This window comes from Aethalodelphis obliquidens, unplaced genomic scaffold, assembly GCF_003676395.1.
Source record: "Aethalodelphis obliquidens isolate GAN/ISIS:26980383/991018 unplaced genomic scaffold, ASM367639v1 scaffold5, whole genome shotgun sequence".
Taxonomy (NCBI): Eukaryota; Metazoa; Chordata; class Mammalia; order Artiodactyla; family Delphinidae; genus Aethalodelphis; species Aethalodelphis obliquidens.
Window position 1 is genome coordinate 1,165,571 of NW_020837949.1, and position 19,874 is coordinate 1,185,444.

The 19,874-nt window shown below is 62.3% G+C and overlaps 1 protein-coding gene across 2 annotated transcripts in view; it reads right to left on the bottom strand.

Moving 5' to 3' along the window:
* Positions 1 to 6,402: 6,402 nt before the first annotated feature.
* The window catches only part of DNAJB6 (DnaJ heat shock protein family (Hsp40) member B6), a 55,150-nt gene continuing 41,678 nt past the window's right edge, over positions 6,403 to 19,874 (bottom strand). For both annotated transcript variants that reach the window (XM_027101368.1, XM_027101367.1), the window contains 2 exons: positions 11,752 to 11,955; positions 6,403 to 7,641 (listed from right to left, as the gene is read on the bottom strand). In XM_027101368.1, the coding sequence (XP_026957169.1) occupies positions 7,559 to 7,641; positions 11,752 to 11,955 (287 nt within the window). In that variant the 3' untranslated portion in view covers positions 6,403 to 7,558. The remainder of the gene's footprint in view (positions 7,642 to 11,751; positions 11,956 to 19,874) is intronic.

The window sequence follows — 19,874 nt, forward strand, 5'->3', positions numbered from 1 at the left end:
CTCCTTCCCACGAGTTCTCCTCACCGGGACCACCCCCCCGCCGCAGATGCCCCTCCTCGGAGCTCCTCTTGCACTGTCTGAGCCCCCTGCCAGGATGGGGCCTGAGAAGGCAGGACCGGGGGTGGCTCCTCCTACCTGTGCACAGTGCAGGTGGTCCCATCTGCAGGGCAGGCTGCAGCTCGCACAGCTGTGCCCCCAACAAGCCTGCACACGCCAGACGCATGACTGGTATGCCCTGGATGGATGGTGGGTGGAAGGATGATGGATGGATGATGGAGGTGGGTGGGTGGATGGATGATGGACGGATGACGGAAGGATGACGGACGGATGATGGAAGGATGATGGAAGGATGGATGATGGATGGATGATGGAAGGATGATGGGGGTGGGTGGATGGATGGATGATGGGGGGGGCGTGGACCAATCACCATTGGTGGCCTCTCCTCCATGACCAACGGCCGTGGGAATCTGGAAGGAGCTGGCGGCAGAAGCCGGCCCAGGACGGAAGAAGGGCAGCCTTGGGCCCGGCCTCTGCTGGTCACTGGAAGCTAGGCCTGCAATTCCTCCCACCTGGGCTACTCTGGGCCACGGGAGAGGCCGTGTTGTCTTTTCATCCCATCCGTTCAGCCCTGTGAGCTTTTCCCAAAGGATTTTAACATCTCAGGGCCCTGATAACAAATGGACCTCCCTCTCCCAGCACAGCACCCCAGCCCTCTGCCGTCTCTGCGGGGTACCACGGTGCCCTCCTGAGGAACGCAGTCCACAGGCCAGAGCTTCCTGCGGCATCTCGGCCTCAGTCTCTGTCTCTGTCACTCACACACACACACCAGGCCTAGCCCAGCACCCCAGAGTTACTCTGAGTCCTGGGATGACCCTTGGTTAAATGCACACATCCCTCAGAATCACCCAGATCGCCCTGGGACGTGGCTTCAATGGACAAAACACAAGACAGATATCTGAGACTAAAAAGAGAAAGTAACTGGTCACCTTGGGTGTCCGAGGAGGAAGTCGGAAAACAAGCATTATTCTGAGAACTGAAAAGTAGGGAAAGGACACCACAGTTATCAGGCCTTTTCTGTGCAAACTGCACTTCAGGGTCCCAGAGGGGATTGGGAAAATCCGCATTCATAGAATTGCAGCTGAGAGCACAGAGGGAGACCGTGGTGGACACTCAGAGGCAAAAGGAGAGGATGTCAGGCTTTGAAGGGAGGATCTGGACCAGACAGACCGACAGGTGCCATGTACTCTGTCCATTCAAATACACACTGCGCGTGACGGAGACTTCTCGTCATACAAGGTAAGAATGCAGAGTTAGGCGACATAACCACAAAGGAGGATGTGGTCTTGAGTGAAGCATGATTTTAAAACATTATAAAAATCATTTTGAAAATGACTGGGAGTTTGGTGGCATTGGGGAATTACTGTTAATTTTCTGAGGTGTGATAATGGTATCGAGGTTGTGCAAAGAATGGTATTTTTGGAGATGCCTATGAAGTATTTAAGAACAAAGTGTTTGATTTACTTTAAAATGGTCTGCAAATCACACACCCACACACGACTGTCAAATCTAGCTGCTTTTCCGTAGGAACATCTCCCTGCCACCAAGTTAAAACCATAAAAGCCGAATAGAACTCAGAATGCCCAGCTCCCTGGCAACCGGTACGTGAGGTGCCTGGAACCAAGCACACACCCCCGACACCCTGGCGAAGTTAGTCCTGAGCCCTTTTCACCCTCAAAGCACCCGGGCTGGGTTGATAAGGCCCAGGCCGCCTATCCGGGCGTCGCCCAGTGGGGAGGCCCGGTGGGCAGCATCCCAGGCAGGGCAGGTGGCTCAAGGCCCCCAGGACCGCTCCCGCCCGGAAGGGAATCGTGAAGAGGTGCCGACGCTTCGGGGAGGCTGTGCCCCCAGCCACCCTGAAGGCAGGCGAGCTGGCCCGGCTTTGCACGGAACACCTCTGGCCCTGGCTGAGCGTGACCTGGTGGGTCGGGGCATAGAAACCTCACGTCGGACAGACATCGCTCAGAGCCCACCTCTCCTCTCTCTGTGCACATCAGGGACCATATCTGACACCCTGGAGCCTGTGGTCTCCTTGTAAAAGGACAGGGACACAGCCAGGCACCTGACGACCAGCAGTCCAGAGCACCTGGGTGTCCCATCCCGGGGGCATCGCAGTGCCAGCCCTGGACCCCGACCTGGGTTCAAGGGAGAACAAGGAAAGAGGCAGCGGCCTGGGGAGTGCCGGCCCAGGGACGGGCAGTGTTTCGGAGGCCTGGCCGGTGGACTGAGGGGCTCGCCGCTTCCCGCAGCCCCGCCCTCTCCTGCCAGGATTTCTGCCAGGCCTGCCTTCACTCCAGACCCAGCCGCCTGGCCGACACCCACGCACGACGTCGGCTTTCTCAGGAACGGGCAGATTCATCGTCCTGGTCTCCCAGGGCCACCCAGTCACTGTTTAAACGGCTACTTGGCCAGAGACACAATAATTTCTAAGCCACAAAACTGAATTCTGTTTGTCCACTAAGAATGAATGCTGTTGATCAAGCGAAACCTATGAAAACCCCAGAGACAGAGGCAAGGAATGCGCTGACGCAGCGGCTGCCAACAGGCCCTGACGAGCCGCGTCCGCCGCCCCGCGTTGGGGAGCCGCAGCGGCGGGGGCAGCGCCAGGCGGGGAGGCACGCGGCGCCGGCATCTCCTCCAGACCCAGCCCCCGGCACCCGCCAGCCATCCACACCGACTCCACGGCTTCCTGGGGAAGAAGTCGGGAATTCGGATGAAACAAACACTGAGCCATTTTCTGACAAATATTCACGGCGTCGGGCTCAACCTGAGAAGCTGGGCGCCCGCCCGGCAGCGGGGTCCGAGGCAGCGGCCTGGTGCAGGTGCCAAGCCGGACTACCCCTCTGCCCTCACGTGGCCTCTACCAAGAGTGGGTCTCTAGTTGGGCTGGGGGCCTCGGCCCCGGGCGGTAACCATGCCTGGTGAGACCTTAACACCCACCCCAGGGCCTGTCCTGCAGCCACCCAACACTGGGGCGCCTTTGGTGTCCACTCCCATCACCCCCACCCCAGGCAGACTCAGCTGAGAGCCAGGTGGATGCGGCAGGTGTGAGGAGGTGCCCAGGTGGCCCAGGCACGGGCAAGAGTGAACGGAAAACCCAGGGGGGCCTCCGAGGGTGGTCAGTGGCAACGGGGCCCGCGAGCTGCAGGGGGCAGGGAGGCAGGCCCAGGAAGGGGCCTGGTGCCACACGTCCACCCAAAGCCGCCTGGCTGCGGGCCCGGGACGCCCTTCCTGCCCGGCCTTGATCAGCAGCTCCAGGTGGGCAGGAAGTTGGGGGCCTGCCGTGGAGGACCGCCCGAAACTGGGAGGCGGCGGCCTGAGGAGCGGAGCGCAGGCAGCGGGCACCGGGCAGGCCCCGAGCCCCAGCGGCAGCGAAGGCTCCGCCGGCTGCGCCCGGTCAGGAGCCCTGTGTCTGGGGCTCCTGCCAAGCCTGGGGCTCGCCTGGTACCCGAGACGCGCCACGGGCCCGTCCACCCCTGCTGCCTCCCGACCCCCAGACAACAGAAGAGCCCTGCCACGCACCGTGCGGGGCGGGAGCTGACACAGCACACGCCTCGCCAGAGGATGGGACGTTCCCCGAAGGGTCGGACCCTCTGCTGCTCATACATCAGGACGCAGGCCGGACGCAGCACAGCGGCAGCGACCCAAGTGTCCGCCCCTCCGGGGACCGTGGTCACCCACCACGGAATGTGATTCAGCAGAGAAATCTGACGCCCACGGCAACGTGGACGCTGGGCGAGACACGCCAGTCACAGGAGGACAAACCCCGTGTGACCCCACTCACACGAGGTCCTGGAGCCACCGAACCAGAGACAGGAAGAAGGATGGGGGGGCGGGGACAGGAGTCATGTTTCCCGGGGACAGTTTGGGAAGATTAGATCAAGTGCTGGAAATGGTGGTGGTGATACTGGCAGAACAGTGCGACTGTGCTGAACGCCCCTGAGCTGTGCAATGAAAAATGGTTTAAATGGTCCGTTTCATGTTCTCTGCATTTCACCAGCACTAAAAAACATGGCCTCTTAGGCAGCTCACGGCACAGCTGTGGACAGGCGGTAACGGGGCCACGGCAGCCTCCCGTGACTTTGCTCCTCCAAAGGCCGGGAGCCCGGCGCCCCCTCCTCAGCCTCTTCACCCCTTCACTTCTTCAAAATACACGTACTCAGCAGCCTCCCTGCCAAGCACGGGGCTGGACGCTGGTGGCCGGGGAGGGTCCCCGGGCCAGGCCGCCCCCCTCTCCGCCGCCTCCGCGATAAAGGCAGGGCTGTCGTGGTCTCCAGCTGTCGGCCAAGGCCGGGGCCTCGTGAGGGGGAGGCCAGCGGGTCCCGAGCATCTTCTGCATGCTCCAGGCTTCAACCCAAGCGGGAGCGGCTCCCGGGGGTGGGGGAAGAGTCCCAAGGGACAGCCCCTCTCTGTGTGGGCAAAAGGCCTCTGTGCGGGGGCCGGCAGCCCAGACCTCTGCGTGGGACACGGGCCCCTGCTCTCAACCTGGGGTGACACGTCTGCGGCATCCCCGAAGCTCACAGCAGTCACCCGGCTGAGAACACCGGCCACCTCCGCTGGACAGCCCGCAATCCCGGGGGGGCTGTCCCCAGGTCCCGGGCCCGGCCAGCACAGTGGGCTCTGCAGGGGCCCGAGCGAGCCGGGCTCTTCCGTGAGGTGGCAGGGTGCTGAGGGCGGGTGGACCGTCCTTGGGCCGAGGCAGCAGCCGCGGGTAAGGGAGGGCCCCCAGGGGGCAGCGCGATGACAAGAACACACCGCACTCTCCGGAACCCGGTCTCATCTCTGCGCACCAGGCGGGGGAAAGGCCCATCCACCCGCAGGACCAAGTGGGCCTCCACCCGCCCTCCTGGGCAGACGCAGCTCTGCAGCCGCCCTTCCCTCCTGCCCACCTGGAGCCAGGGCCGTCCGCGGGGCTGCCCTTCCCGGCCCCTCCCGACCCCGGGCACCCGCGTCCCGCGGCCGGGCCTCCGTCAGCTCAGCGGTGCCGTCCGCTCTTCTGTCCGCGAGGAGGGGGGCACGCTGCCTCTCATGCGCACTCGTCACCTCCGGTGTGGTGTTCGAAGCTGCCCGGCTGCTCCGTGCCGGATGGAGGGGGCGGGGTGGCAGGGGCAGAGCCACAGCCCCAGCGGTCCTCGTCCACTCGGGCCCCAGGCCATCCTCAGGTTCCCAGGACACCTGTGAGGACCAGAGGGCGCGGCAGACAGGGGTGTGCCCGGAGGGGTCCTCCAGGTGGGCAACTGCAGAGCAAACGACCCGAAAGGACGGCCTCTGGGTGTTAGACTCAGATGGTGAAGGAGGGAGGGGCCGGCGCCGGGGGAGGGGCAGTTTCTGGTGCAGAAGCTCCGCGGAAGCAACCAGGGGTGACCAGCACCACCGGCGTGAGCAGAGACGTGACCTGGATTCCGAGCCCGGTGAATCCTGGGTCTCCCTACTGTCAAATGACCTTCAAAATAAAACCTCATTTTGGCAAAAGTGAAAGAAAAAAGAATCAGGCGTGATTACTGATGTCATACGCCCCACTTTTTGAAGGCTCCAAACGGGAGTTTGAAAGAGTTTCCCTGTGGATGTTTCCACAGCATTTTCCTGGTTCAATGCTGCCCCACATCAGATTGGGGACGGGACACGCCATGTCCTATGAAAGTGTATGCATTTCAAATTGATCGTTTCTTCCGTGAGCTTTGCAGCCCTTAACCCTCCTAGCACGGGGGAAGAGGTGGCCCGGCCCCACAAGCTCCGTGCCCACCCCTGGGCTGGTGTGGCTCTGCCCCCTCTCCCCTCTCCTCCGAAGCGGGACCCACCTGTGGGCCTCCCCTCCAGGGGCCTCCCCTCTTCACTCAGGAGCGGCCTGCAGGGCAGGGTTGTGTGAAGACGGTCCCCAGCAGCTTGATGACCGCCGGGGCTCCGCCCCATGGCACGGACACTGTGTCTGTCCTATCCTGGGGGACCGGCCTTGAGGACCTGAAACCTTCCTCGCGTCGGGCCAGCCCTCCCCCTGGGTCCCCACAGCAGGGAAGCTGGGCTGAGAGCAGCTGAACCATGTCAGGGCGTCGTGCGTGGTGGTCGCCACTCGGAGAGGCTCCGAGGTCTAGGAGGGAGCCTCCTTTCACGGCCCCGGGACGCGAACACTGTCCTCGCCCAAGACAGAGTCTGGAGGAATGCCCGGCTCATCTCCGTGCTTCCCATGGTGTCAGCAAGGCCGCTGGTTTCATACATCGTACATTCAGTGGCACCGTCATCTTTAAGACAACATTTCCACCCTACGGTAATGCATCTCAGAATCGACTTTTGCCCCCAGAATATCACTTGATCTCTCATAACTGAAATGACAGAGAAGAACTGCTTTTCTTTTTAATTACTAATAACTGATGTTTATAAACGATGGCAAGTGTCAGTCAATAACGCTTACAGTTTATTTACGTGGGTAGCACTTAAAATCCGTTACGCTTTCATGGTTACATTGTCCACACTAAGCATCCAACACCAGAGTCCGCACCCCCTTCCACCACAAGCAGGCACACGGAGCAAACTGCACAGTCACCCGAGAATCACACGCGCCACACTCGCTCCCGGCGCCCAAGCCCGCGGCTCGGCCATGAAAGCTATGCCCCCAGTGCCCGGGCTCCCAACACTGCTGGGTGAAAGCTGCTGGCGTTTGAGAACCCCATCCAAGCTTTTCACGATGCCCTCGGTGCCCGGGGGCAAAGGGAAAGGGGACTCGGGCGGGTGCGGGAGTGAGAGGAGGGGCCCTGACGGCAGGCGGGGAGGGGGCTGGGGGCCTCGATCCTGCGGAGGAGTCGCTGCGGGAAGCTGGGAGACCCCGGCCCAAGGGAAGCGATTCTTCTGAAGGAGCCGGTGCTGGAGCCCGTACCCGGCTCAGCGCCCGTGCTCAGTACCTCACGAGCTGCATGTGGGAGGGGCTCGTCTGCTTCCCCCCAGCCTGAGCCTAACCTAAAAGCCAGAGGTGCTACTACTGAACAGAACTTTGTAGACTCCTGTGTCCCTGCCCAAACAACTACGGATCCAAGGAAAGACGGGCTATTCGAGAAGATTAGAAGTCAAACCATAACCGTGAGGGGGCTCCACACCTCGAGCGGCCAGGTCACAGTGAAGGTCTGGCTCCCCCGAAACTGAAGAGAAGGTCACCCGGGGTCAGAAGTCACCTTTACGTCGCCCTGTGCTTGAGTCTAGGTTCATACACTCAGCGGAGGAGCGAAGGCCGTGTCGCGAGCATGCACGCGCCGTCGGGAGCGCCACACGGCCAAAGCTGCAAGCATCCCCGCAGGTGCGCACCAGGCAAGCAGGGGTGGCCTCGGCCGCAGAGCTGGAGAAGCAGGGACGGTGCGGCGGCTCCATGCTCCCGCCCCCCGGGCCCTGACCGGTGTGCCCCCAGCGTCCCCAGCGCCGAGCAGGTGTGGTCTCGGGGCGGTGGAGAAGCAGGTACGGCACCTAGCGCGTGTGTGCAGCCCCTCGGCTGGCCGCCCGCTGCTCCACTGCGGCCCGTCTACGGGCGGCCCTTGGTCGACTTCTTCTTCTTCAACTCCTCTCTCTGCTTCTGCTTCTTCCTCTTGCCACCTTCTTTGAATCCTAAGGAAACAGGCGTGTGAAACACTGCAGAGGAGCAGCTGCGGCCCCACCAAGTGGCAAACGTGTCTCTAGATATCCCCCCGGTTAAAACCAACCAACCTCGCGATAAAGTTATGTGTCCTCACTCCTACCTGCTCCGTATCTAAGGCTCAACAAAAACATGGACGGACTTCAAACTTGGCGGATGTAAAGCTCTAACATGATCCAACCAGCATCCCAGCCCCGCGGGCCCGCCCATCATCTGTCCCCATGACCCAGCCCCAGGTCACCTGGAGACAAGGCAGGGCAGGCTCCGCCTCGGGGGATGGGCCTCCCCGGGGGCCCCCTCTGCAGGGAGAAGCCTAGCTGTTACAGGGTCCGGGGCTCAACCAATGCCCCACGCCAACCTTTTCCCCTGTGCTGTGTGCTTGCCCGAAGCCAGGGGAGAAAGAGGCGGGTGTGACCTGCTCACCCTCCTGAGATTTTGTCCAAAGAGCCAGAAGAGCTCCAGGTTATTTCTGCAAACACAGCTCAGGACCTTGCGCTGCGTTAGTCCACACAGATGTGGGCGGAGCGGGATGCTGAATTTGGTAACAAAGGATCGTTCTGAACCGTCAGCCTAGAACCAGGCCAGGGTCACGGCAGGCCTGCGACCTCATGCACGTGGGCCCCTAAGCCTGCTGAGAAGAGCACATAAAAGCATCCTCGAGATTTTAAATTGAGGCAGGTGCCATTTTAGAACACGGTCTCTCTCCAGACGGAACCCAGACCCAGTCTGTTCACAACACGCATGTGTCCACACAGCACCACCCCTGGGTGGCCCGGGCCCGGGGTCAGTTAGGTGGGCGCCGACAGCCGACCGGGACCTGATCACGATGCCCGCTGTGGGGTGGGGGGGAAGCTGAGGACACACACATGCCTCCAGCAGAACGAGGCTGCCGGGGCCTCCCGGCCTCACCACCGACTCAAACGCCCCGGGAATCCGCTCGCAGAGGGTGGAGGCTGGCGCGGCCCCCAGGGCTCTGCGGCCTGTGTCCTGCCTGCTCTCCCAGCAGCACAGCCATCCGGGTCACGTGCTGTACGGAAGTGGCCCTGACACGGGGGTCGTGGCAGGGGCCCTGGAGGTCCTCACGCCCAGCGTCCTCCTGCCTGACTCAGCTACCTGCACAATAAGCCAAAAGGAAGGAAAAGAAACACCCGCTAACCCACTGCGAGCACACGGCAGCCCCGTCCCTGTGACCAGGCTGCTCCGGCCAGAAGTTGCTCCTCTCAGCTGTCCCTTTCACACTCGACCACGACGACCGACCGAGGGGGCCACGGGGGCGCCGGGACCCTCTCCTGCCTCATACTCAGGCCCCGGCCCCGTCTCCACTCATGAACCTCCTAAGCCAGAAGGGGCCCCCGGGCACACACCGGGCAGAGCTGGGAAGTTAAAGGATCGATGTTATCCTTTCATTCGTGAATTTCTTTTTCACTTTGAATAATTTTTCCTTTTTCACAGTTGCACATTCTCGATAGACCTCCAGCGTGTGTGGAATCCATAAATGAAAAACACTGATCCTTTATCCACATCTCGCCGTCTAATTTACGGGCTCCGAGAGGCGTGCGATGCGTCCTCTGAAATAAAGCCGGGGCGGTCACCCCGTCTCACAGCAGGTTACCACCACAGTGAATGCCGGCAAGAAGGCACCGTCGGGCTGAACACAGAACTCCCCCCGCAGAGGGGCCAAGGCTCCCCCAGCCGCACCCGGACCCTGACCCACACGGGCCGCACCATCAACACGGGAGACGCTCCCAGGAGCAACGAAGCCCATGTTCTGCGGCCTGGGCGCGTCACAAGTGAGAGCTCGTTTTTAGCCTCAAATCCTCAGAACCCGCCAGGCCACTGCCCACCCCGCCAGCCCCGGGGGCACCTAGCCCGGCGATCGCTCACATGGCTGAAGCACCAACTGGGGGCACCGGACACTGTGTAGGGAACCAAGCCCTTCACCACACGCTTCTAAGAAAGCTGCCCGCAATGTGAAAGCCTGGCAGGCAGTGGCCGCGGGAGCCTCCAGCCCACGCGGAGAGCGCCCGCTGGAGGGGCAGGCGTGGCGGGGCAGGACGGGGGCCCATCACTCTGCTCCCTGGAGGCCCTGACCCACCGGGCACCTAGCTTTGCCCTGTTACCCCAGCAGCCTTTCCACTGTCCCAGTTTTGGAGTCTTCCTCCGGAGCAGCTCTATCGTCTCTCGATAAGAAGTCAAACGAGCTCACTCTAGTCATGTAAAAAGCGTATCTTTAATTCTTTGGTGATTCACTCTGACACTCTTTTGAAGGCCTCGTAGCTTGATGTGAAAGAAGGAAACAAACCACACACAAAAAAGAGGTGTGCTCCGCAGCGCCCAGCACCTGCCGGGCCGAGCCCTGGCCGCCCGACATCGCTGTGGAACACGGGCAGGAAGCGTTCGGCAAACGCACAAGACCACTGCTCGTCCTCGTGTGTGAGCATGTGCGGGGTTCATAAGTCAACAGTTTCCCCACCTGGAGGCGACACCTGGGAGGGACCTGATGGTAAAAACTGACAAAGCACAAGACTTCACAAAGAAGAATTCTTTTCTGCTGATTCCCCAGCAGTGGCTACTCTCCTTCCGTCCACAGCCCTGGTCTCTGGCGCTGAGAGGCAGCACGGGCCTCACTGTGACCCCAGGTCCACTTCCCGTTCAGGAAGCCAGCTAGGTGTCTCAACAAGGCTCCTCCGGGCAGGCCTGAGCCCACGCGCCTCACTCCTGGGAACTGGGATGTTCGCACCCAGTTTAGACACCCAGGTTTATGGTAACCTTCCAACCAAAGGGACAGCCCGTGAAGTCCCTGTTCAAATCGTATTTGTTCAGGGAAACTGCATCTACAACCCTGCCCCTCGCCAAGTCCAGCCAACGAGCGGCCAGGACCAGGAGGTGACGGTAAATCTGGGGAGAACAGCCACACACCCATTCGAGGCAGAACAAGTTTTTCTGAATCCACACGGCCCTTCCAATCACCTCTATTTTTCTTTCAGTTACCCAGGAAGAGGCTAACGTTCCCAAATGGCCCATCTGCCTCGGGTGGCACTGCTCCCTGGCAGCCGGTGGCCAGGTCCGCGCAGTCCCGCGGGGCTCTGCACCCTGGCTCAGAACCCAGGACACCCGCCTTCCGGGGGGTGGATGGGACAAATCCCCTGTCCTCCTCAGGACACACACACACACACCCTGCTCCACATGAAAAGGACCAGAAGGGGACTGAAGGGACAGAGCTCCCAACAGAAAGTTCTGGGAGAAGAAAGGGATAGACCTCATCCTTCCAGTTCCCTGTGCAGACGATGCTTTCTTGCCCTAGGTTCACAGAACTAACCTCACGACGTACACAGAGACGTCACCCTGAAACAAGGGACCAAGGAAGGATCCACCTCTTCCTCCACATAACCTGCAGTGGTCAATCTGGCGACTTCCAGGGCTGAGAGCCAAGACGGGCACAAACGCTTCAAACTGATGAGTAACTCAAACCAGATTTACATCGGCCTTTAGACTCAGCCGGGGTCAGCCTGCATGCACAGCCATGCCGTCAGAAGTAATCCAGAACTTTCTACAGGGAACACACTTCGAAGACCCATCTGGGCTAAGAAATTACAGGTCAAGAAGCTGGAAGAGGGCAGAGCAGGGTCTGGAGAAAGGGGGTCACGAAGCCTCACTGCATCCAGAGGTGGGAAACCTCCCCTGGGGTAAGGGTGGGTCAGCACCCATCCACCTGACCACAGGACCCCTGGGGGCGGGTGTCAGGTTCTGCCTGTAACTCAACAGCAAGGCAGGGAGCCATGGCTGCAGCCGCAGGGCCCCCAGGAGAGGCTGGGCGGGCCGCTCTGCGGGATCAGACTCCCAGTATGAAGTTGGAAGTTACACAAAGGGGCTCAGCTGCTGCCCACAACAACACACTGCATGCCGTGGTGGGAGACCGGCACCCCGCTTTAATGTGGGCTCCACGCGGCCTCCCCCCACCCGCCTGCCCGTCCGTCAGGCCAGGACGCAGCAACACAGGTGCCATCTCGGTCCTCGGGGGCCCCGGGAAGGCCGGGAGGCAGCCCCGCGGGGAGGCTCCGCGGCGGACACCCCGTGCACACCTGCGGGGAACGCGGCCGGGGGCTCCCAGCTGCTGCCGGCCCGGTGGTCCTCGCCCTCACCCGGGGGGTGGGGCGCGTGTTTGGGCACAGAGGCCGGCCGCTGGGACTTCAGAGGGCGGGCACTGGTGCTGGCGGGCTGGCCGGGCAGCGCGTGCTGGCCTCGTCGCCGGCACTCCTCTGCGAAGGCGTCCTCGTCGGCCACACCTGAAAGCACAGGACGGAGACGGGCATGAGCCGCACAGCGGGAGGTCCTGGTGCCTCAACCGGATCTTCCCAGAGAGAACAGAGGAAACCAAAGGAGCGTGGAAATCCAGTGACAGCGGCAGCTCCCCACCCGGCCCCCAGGGGGTCGGCAGCGAATCCTGAAAGCACACTCGACCTTCAGGAGGGAGGAGGACGGGGCCCCCATGACAAATTTCACCCTCAGAATCGGCACAAGGGTGTCACCCCGGAGGAGTGGGCTCCGGGCCAGCCATTGGTCTCTCTCTCAGGCAGCTGTGATGCCAGGACCTGCACAGCCCTGCGGCCACCCTGCTTCCCGCCCGCTCGTGCCACAGGGCGGCTGCGAGCTCTGGGCCGGGGACCCGCACGCACGGTCCCCTTCACCAGACACACAGCCAAGAACATTGCTCATTGCTCTCCACATCGTGTTTCTCTCGGTCTTTCCAAAAACAGAAGTTTTGCACATTAGGTGGAAACTAGCAATAAAATTAAAAACGAATGATAATAGTTACCGAATAACTTCAAATTTCATTCTCTGGGGGGTTTCTGACCAGCAGTCACACGGCGGGTTGGCAGGGCTTAAGGGAAAGGCTGTCAGAAACCTGGTAACAATACAGGCAGGACACAACCCGTCTGATGGGAGCAGTGACACCAGACGGTAGCCTTCCTGTGCCTCAACAACCCTGCCCCCTGGAGGGTGGGTAGGCCCATCACCCAAACGACGACGTCCAGGGCGCACACCGCTGAGCCCCAAGCAGGTGACAGCCAGTGTGACCCGAGGTGCTCGCCCACTCGAGCTCTTCCCCAGGCAGACCCTCCCTCCATCGCTGCTGGGCCCCCCCCGCCCCCCAAACCCCGCCAACGCGGAGGACGACAGGCCTGCAGAGATGCTCCCTGTAACGAAGACCTGCTCTCTCATGGGGGTGCGCGATTACAATCATTTCCGCACCATTTACACGACCCTGAGCGCCAAGTTCAGTGCTGGGTACAGGCGTGGGGCCTCCCCTCCCTCTCCTCCAGACACCTGAGCTCAAGTACTGGCCCCGACCCGCTCTCACCACACCCGAGCTCACCGCACCCGGCTCACCGCACCCGAGCTCACAGCACCCCCACTCAGCACACCCCGCACACCGCACCCGAGCTCACAGCACCCCGCTCACGGCATCCGAGCTCACCACACCCACGCTCGCACCCGAGCTCACAGCACCCCCGCTCACCGCACCCGAGCTCACCACACCCACGCTCACCACACTCCCTCTCACCACATCAGCTCACCCCACCCCCAGTCACCCACGCCAGCCCCCCCACCCCGCGCTCACAGCGCCCCCGCTCCGCAGAGGATACCTCCTCTGACACCGCAAAGAAGTATGGTGACCCCGGGCGTGCATTTTAAGGCTCTCCTCGCCCTGCAGGGCCTCTGACATTCCCAGTACTGCTCCTCGGCAGGGTGCCCCGGGCTCATCGTCTTTCCCAACAGCACATCCCCTCCCTCCAAGAGACGTGTGCGAGCCGCTTGTGCGGCCAGCGCTCAGAGAGCGCACCTGGCGGTCGGCGCACGTGGCCTTGACCACCGTCACACCAGATGCCACCCCTAGCAGTCCCCTGGGGACCTATGGCCACCGTCACGGCGGCTTCTCAGAGTCAAACGGACCGCTGAGCTTAGGAAGCAGGCCCCGGGCGCGGCCGTCACATCTGCTCCCCGTCCCTCGAGCAGGGGCGCCCCTGTGCCCGCCGAGGGGGATCATCAAGCACCGACTGGACGCAGGCTTTACTCGAGAGCAGAGCGCTCCCAGAACACGCCTGTCTGAAGGAGGAACGTGTGCGAGCGAGGGTCCCAGGGCAGGGCCAGGGCTGGGGGCACTCAGGGCCATTCCACCCCCCGGGGGCTCTGCGGGGTCCAGACACAGGTATGACTCCCCCATCCACGAAGCCCTCCCAGGGGAGGGGGCCCCACGGAGCCGCGGCTAATAGAACACCACCACGGCGACTTGATTTCAGAATCCGCACTGGACGCGGCAGGTGGGGCAGCGTGGGCAGCCCCAGCATGGCCGCAGGGTCTTGCAGGCTCGCGGCCCCTGCGTCAGGGTCAGGGAGCTCGGCACCCAGCAGCCCAGCCACAGGCTCAGCTTGTCTCCACCTGGGGAGGCCTCCAGGGTGAGCAGCCGGCCCCTCCCCGGCTCCAGGCGCAACCACGCAACCACGCCCGGTGGCTTTGATGAGACCTTAAGGATGACACGTTGCCCACAGGTGTAGCCTGAGCATCCCAGGTGCTGGACAACACACATCAGCGTGTTCACTCTGAGTGGCTGTGTGACTGCGACGGGCCTAGACGTGGTAGGGGTGGACATCCCAGGAGGTAAGGGCACCCCGGGGGCCGGCCCGCCGCTATGTTACTCACCTCAGGTCAGTTCAAACCCACAGGGTCCCTGTCGGCCGCTCAGAAGAGGTGGTGCTCCCCCTGCCCCATTCCGCCCAGGGAAACCCCACCTGCAGGACCGCACGGCCGTGGGCACGGACGACACTTACCTGCCAGGCGGGCGCGGGAGGCCCGGTGAACGGACAGCGCCGGCTGCGTCCCGCGCAGGGCACGGCCACCTGCCCTGCTCCCTGACGGTCTTCAGCGGCGCCAGCGCACAGGCCGGGTGGCTCCCGTAGGACCCGCATCCGCCCAGCGTGCCCCCTCAGCCGTGCTGTCACCCCGGGGCCCCGGCTGCACACACCAGCCCGTCCCCAGGCCCCCGCCACCCCAGCTCTCAGGGCCGCTGGGCACGCTCCGTGTCTGCCGTCTGGTCAGAGGACGAAACGGTCACTAAGACGTTCCTCCTGGCGTTCCGGAACAACTCCCAGTGCACAGCACAGTATACACTCCAGGCCTTCAGGGTCTGGTGACCTCCCCGAAGACCGGGACCCGCTGTGGGTGAAGGTGAGGACACTCTTGGGTCCTGGGGACCCCCTCCCCCGGCAGCCGCCCCGGGCAAATACTGGCGCCCTCCCACTTCCGGCCTCACCTCTGTGAAGCCCCCTCCCTGAGGGCCCAGCCGCACCGTCTCTGGACCAGGGATTGTCCAGGGATGGATGCAGGGCCCACAGCTGAGAGCCGGACTCTCGGGCTTAGGCTCCGAGGCGAGCCCTTCAGAAGCTGCGACGGACACACAGCTGGGTGCCTGCCTCACTGTCGCACGAGCCGGCCCTGGTGGACACCGTCACCTACACCGTCACCTCTGTGGCCCAGGCCCGCCCTCCAACATCACGAGCCCCAGAGGCCCTGGGTCTGGAGCAGGGTGGTCAAGCCACAGACCCCACAAGGCCCCCATAAACCTCCTCCATTTCTCAAGTGCCAGGAAAAGGATTTGGGGAAAAGAAGAAAGGTGGCTGTTGAGAAGCTTATCTGAGCGTCTCCGCTGGACACCTTCTGGAAGGAATCCCTTGTGTTCACTCAAGCGCTCATTCTGAACCCACTGCACTACACACACAATACCAGCAGGCACTGACAGACGGACAGAAGGGGCGGTCACCACACCCACAAGCGCAACCAGCTGCGGGCGACACGGGACCCCCTGGTCCGAGAAGACGGCCCGCTGCTGCTGCCGCTCTGAATAAGGCCATCAGCACAGCCAACTCCTGCCACGTCACGTGAACGTCACGTGTTCACGACGGTGCCTGCCCTGCAGGGACCTGGCCTCACTGCACACAGCGGGGGTGAGTGGACCTGTGCGGCCCGCTGTGTCCCACGGCTCCTGAGCAGGAGACGAGAAGCCGAGGGGCACAGGAGGCTCGGCAGACGTGCAGCGGGCGAAGGAGAGCGGGCAGCCCTGGAGGGCAGGGAAGGAGGCCGTCCTGCCCCGACCCAGCGCCGTTGTCCCCGGGCCCAGCTGACGTCTCAGAACCGACACAGGCCTCTACCGCGTCTCCCCGCGCCGCAGCCCGGCTCGCCCCAGGAGCTGCCCTAGCTGCTCCAGGACGCAGATGGCAGAGGTCTGGAAACGGCCCCCAGCGGCTGTCGTGTGCACCCCGAAGCTGGGCACCGGAGACGCCCCCGGGCCTGTTCAAGGGCAGAGGTGGCTCCGCCTTCAGGGCAGACGGGGCCAGGGACGCCAGTGCCCGGCCCAGCACCTGGGTGGAGGGGGAGCCCCTCCCCCGGAGGGCAGGCGTCTCAAGGGGACGTGAGAGGCCCCGGGAAAAGCAGCGCCGGAGCTCCAGAGGCAGACGCCGACGCCTGGGTGAGGGCTCCACAGAGGCCTTGCTGGCGGCCTCTCCCGCATCCGCTCTGACGGCTCCAGTGCGTCCCAGTCTGTTCCAGGGCTTCCCCGTCGTGCCGCCTGGGGCTCCTCGTTCTCACAGCGTCCCTCACGCCCCGAGTCCTCCCACAAGACCCGCCCCAGCTCCAAGGGCTTCGTCCGTCCCCTGAGTCGGGGAGGCCCAGGGGGCTGGACCACGTGACCCGTGACAGGGGACTAACCAGGCCTCTCCCTGAAGGCAGAGCAGAGCCCGGGATCTCCCTCCCCTGCAGGTGTGGGCGTGGGGAGGACTGAGCCGGACTGTGCCACGCTCTGCCCTCAGACCCCCTTCCTCCCCAGCCCCCAGCAAGGCACCCTTGGCTATGGGACATAACCGCTGAAGCAGCAGAGACACCTCGGGCCTCGAGGGTGTGGCAGGGAGGCCGGGCCTCGGGCAAGGGGGTCCTGGATGCGGAGATCCGTCCTCTGAGGCCCAGCCGCCCTGGCTAAGCACGTGGGGCCCTGATTTCAGACGGCAGGAGGGAGGGACTCACGCCACTGGCCCAGCTCCATTCCAGGTTCAGAGGATGGGCTGTGAGTCCAGCTGCGTGAGGAGACACCGCTGCCCCAAGCCCCGTCGCCAAAACAACTCCTGAGCCTGTGGTTCCCGAAGCGGAGAGGAAGGTTCCCAGATGCTGGACGCTGCCCGGGAGGCGCACAGAGGCGCTCCTCAGCGAGACACTCTTCCCTAAAGACAGGATCCCTCTGACACCCAGACGACAGCCCAGGTGCCTCCACCACCCGCCCAAGAAAACGCCTGCAGCCAGTGCTCCTCCACTTTAAAGAAGGAGCCTCGGGCTCTGCGATGCTCAGCTGCTGAACTCAGCATCGGCGGCAACCACTTTCAGGGAGGGGCAGGGGTGGTCTTAGCACTCACAGGACCCCTCGTGCCTCCAGACCGCCCCCCGGCCCCATGTGGATGGTGGAGTGGGCGTCCCAGGGTTGGCTCTTCTCTGAACAAAAACCTTCTCCAAAAGAAGGGCGCTGCCCACCAAGGGTCATGGGACACAAAATGCCGCCACACGGCAGACGCTTTGAGTCCGTCAGAGGAGGTGACAGCGACGTCCAGCACCTGCTAAGGACAGGAGGACGCGCCCCCCTCCTGAGAAGAGAAGGCCCCCACGCAGGCCACCCACACCCGCCGTCAAAGATCCACGTGGGGCCTCTTGGTACAACCTAAACTTCCAAGAGCTGACGCCAAGAAGAGATGACCGCCACTCCCATCCCACCCCCCACTCCCAACATCACGCTTGCTGAAAGCCAACCACATTCTGGGCTTCTTTCTACAGCCTCTTCCAACGTTTCCATACGTTTCTGTAACTGCTGAAAGAGTCCTCTTCTACGGAAAATTCACTAATTGTTTCAGCAATTTACTATATAAAGGCGAAACACATGACTTGAAGAAAAATAAGTAAGTCACATCCACTCTTACAACCCAAACAGAATTTACTGTTTTGGCATAATTTCTGCTAACTTTTTCCTCTGCAGAAATTAGTTATTAACGCACATGAATTTAACTAAAGTTTACGTGGGATACAATTCAAGCATCCTTTTCATTTGGGAAACAGAAAACATCCTGCCTTGTAGCACCAAGTTAGATAAAATTGCAAAACAAAGCGCAACCTACCCGTGCCCCTGTGGCAAAGCTCCCTGAAGTCACCGAGGAACTATGCAGGGGTGTTCCAGCCGCCGTCCCTCGGGCACAACCACCAACCCACGTGCTCCGCTTCTTTCCCCAAATGGAGTCCCAATGCGCAGCAGGAATCTGGCTGATAACACGCAAATGAAAGCAAACTTCCTTATATAAAAACAGAACCCCTTGTTTCCAAATACGTACAATCCAGCAGGCCGCGGCTGTGGCTGCTGTTTCCTTTCTCTGAGGGGTCGGGGCAGGGGTTAATCCCATACTCCTTCCTATCATGCATACCACTGACACCAATGTAGATGACTCAGACATCCAAAAATGCATCACTGGCCCAAGAGAGGATTCAAATATTTAGGGTCTGATAAGTGCCTGACACACGTGATGCTGCCTCGCTCTCAGGGACTCAGTGCTGGACACACGCAAACAGAAAACCATGACACAACAAGGCGGAGGACGCGGAGACAAAAGCAGGGGCAGAGACGAGGAAGAGCAGGCGCCGCTCCCAGGATGGGGAAGCAAGCCAGGCACAGAGGCTCGCGGGGAAGCCTCGGGAGGCCGCACAGACCACGATGTGACGCGGATGCGGCAGGGCAGGCGTCAAGGATGGGACAGGACGCAGGAAGAGCGGGCACACAGCCAAGTCGCCAGCACCTCGCAGGCGATTCTAAGCAGGGAGCGACTTAATTCTCACTGCCAGACTGCGGGCAGGCGACACGGTGGCGACGCGTCAGACAGACCATCAGACGGACCGAGAAGGCGGTCACGCGAAGGGGGACCCAGTCAGGAGGGGCCCAGGCTCTGGCAGGAGGTGGGCGGTGGTGCTGGCTGCGGCTGTGCGGACACGGCAGGATCACGGACCGAGGGTAAAGGTCAAGGAGACAACAGCAGGAACTCTCCTGTCCGAGCCCCTCTGAACTTAAGTCCTGCACAGAATCCACACCAAGGGTCGAAAGCTCCCGTCAGGGGCTGGTGGGGTTGGCCTCCCCCCAGCACCACGGCTGCGAGCGTCCTTCATGGTAACGTCACAGAGGGTGGAGCCCCTTAACCTGCTCTGAGGCATCCGCCAGCCCCGCATGCGCCCGCCTCTCCCTTTACTCGTTTAACGTCTGTGGAGACAGCTGCGGGGCAGGCAGTTCAGCAACCTGCTCCTCGGATGGGGAGTTCCTGAGGCATCACAGCACCCCGGGATGGAGGGCGTGGCCGGCCGGGCTCGGGCGGATGGGGCCCCACACTCACCCGGAAAGTAGGGGTGTCACAGCTCTGGCCAACAGCGCCTGGAGCTCGGATCTCACCACCACACACCCCCGGGGGTTGTACGCTTCGAGAACAATCACGACATGGAAACCCACCCAGGGAGGCAGAAGCAGAGCCAGCCTCTGCCCCCGGCCTCCCGACCCCGGCACGTCACTCTGCCCAGGAGCCGCCGAGCCCCCGGCACAAGGGGAAGCAGCAGAGGGAGAAGGAACCCAGCAGGCCGCGCTCGCTGAGCCCCAAGCCCACACTCCTCCGGCAGAGACCACCGTCTCTGGGGCCACGTGCCCGCTTGGCTGAAAAAGGCCCCGAGAGCAGCAGGGTAAGGATCAGGACCTACAGAGAGGAAGCAGGGGCGAGGGCTGTGTGCTGTCGGGGGCACTCCTACCACCCGCTCCGTAAAGGACAAAGTAATGCTCTGATGCCCTGAGCACCCGCGGGACACAGGCCCGCCCTGAGGCGCGAGCCACCAGGCTTTCCTGCTCAGTCCTCACTCAGGCTGCAGGGACTGGACCGTGCGGCTGAAGCACGACTTCCATCAAGATGACCGAAGGGGCTTCCCTGGTAGCTCACTGGTTAGGAATCCGCCTGCCGATGCAGAGGACACGGGTTCGAGCCCTGGTCTGGGAAGATCCCACATGCCGCAGAGCAACTAAGCCCGCGCGCCACAACTACCGAAGCCCAGCGCCTAGGGCCCGTACTTGGCAGCGAGAGAAGCCGCCGCAATG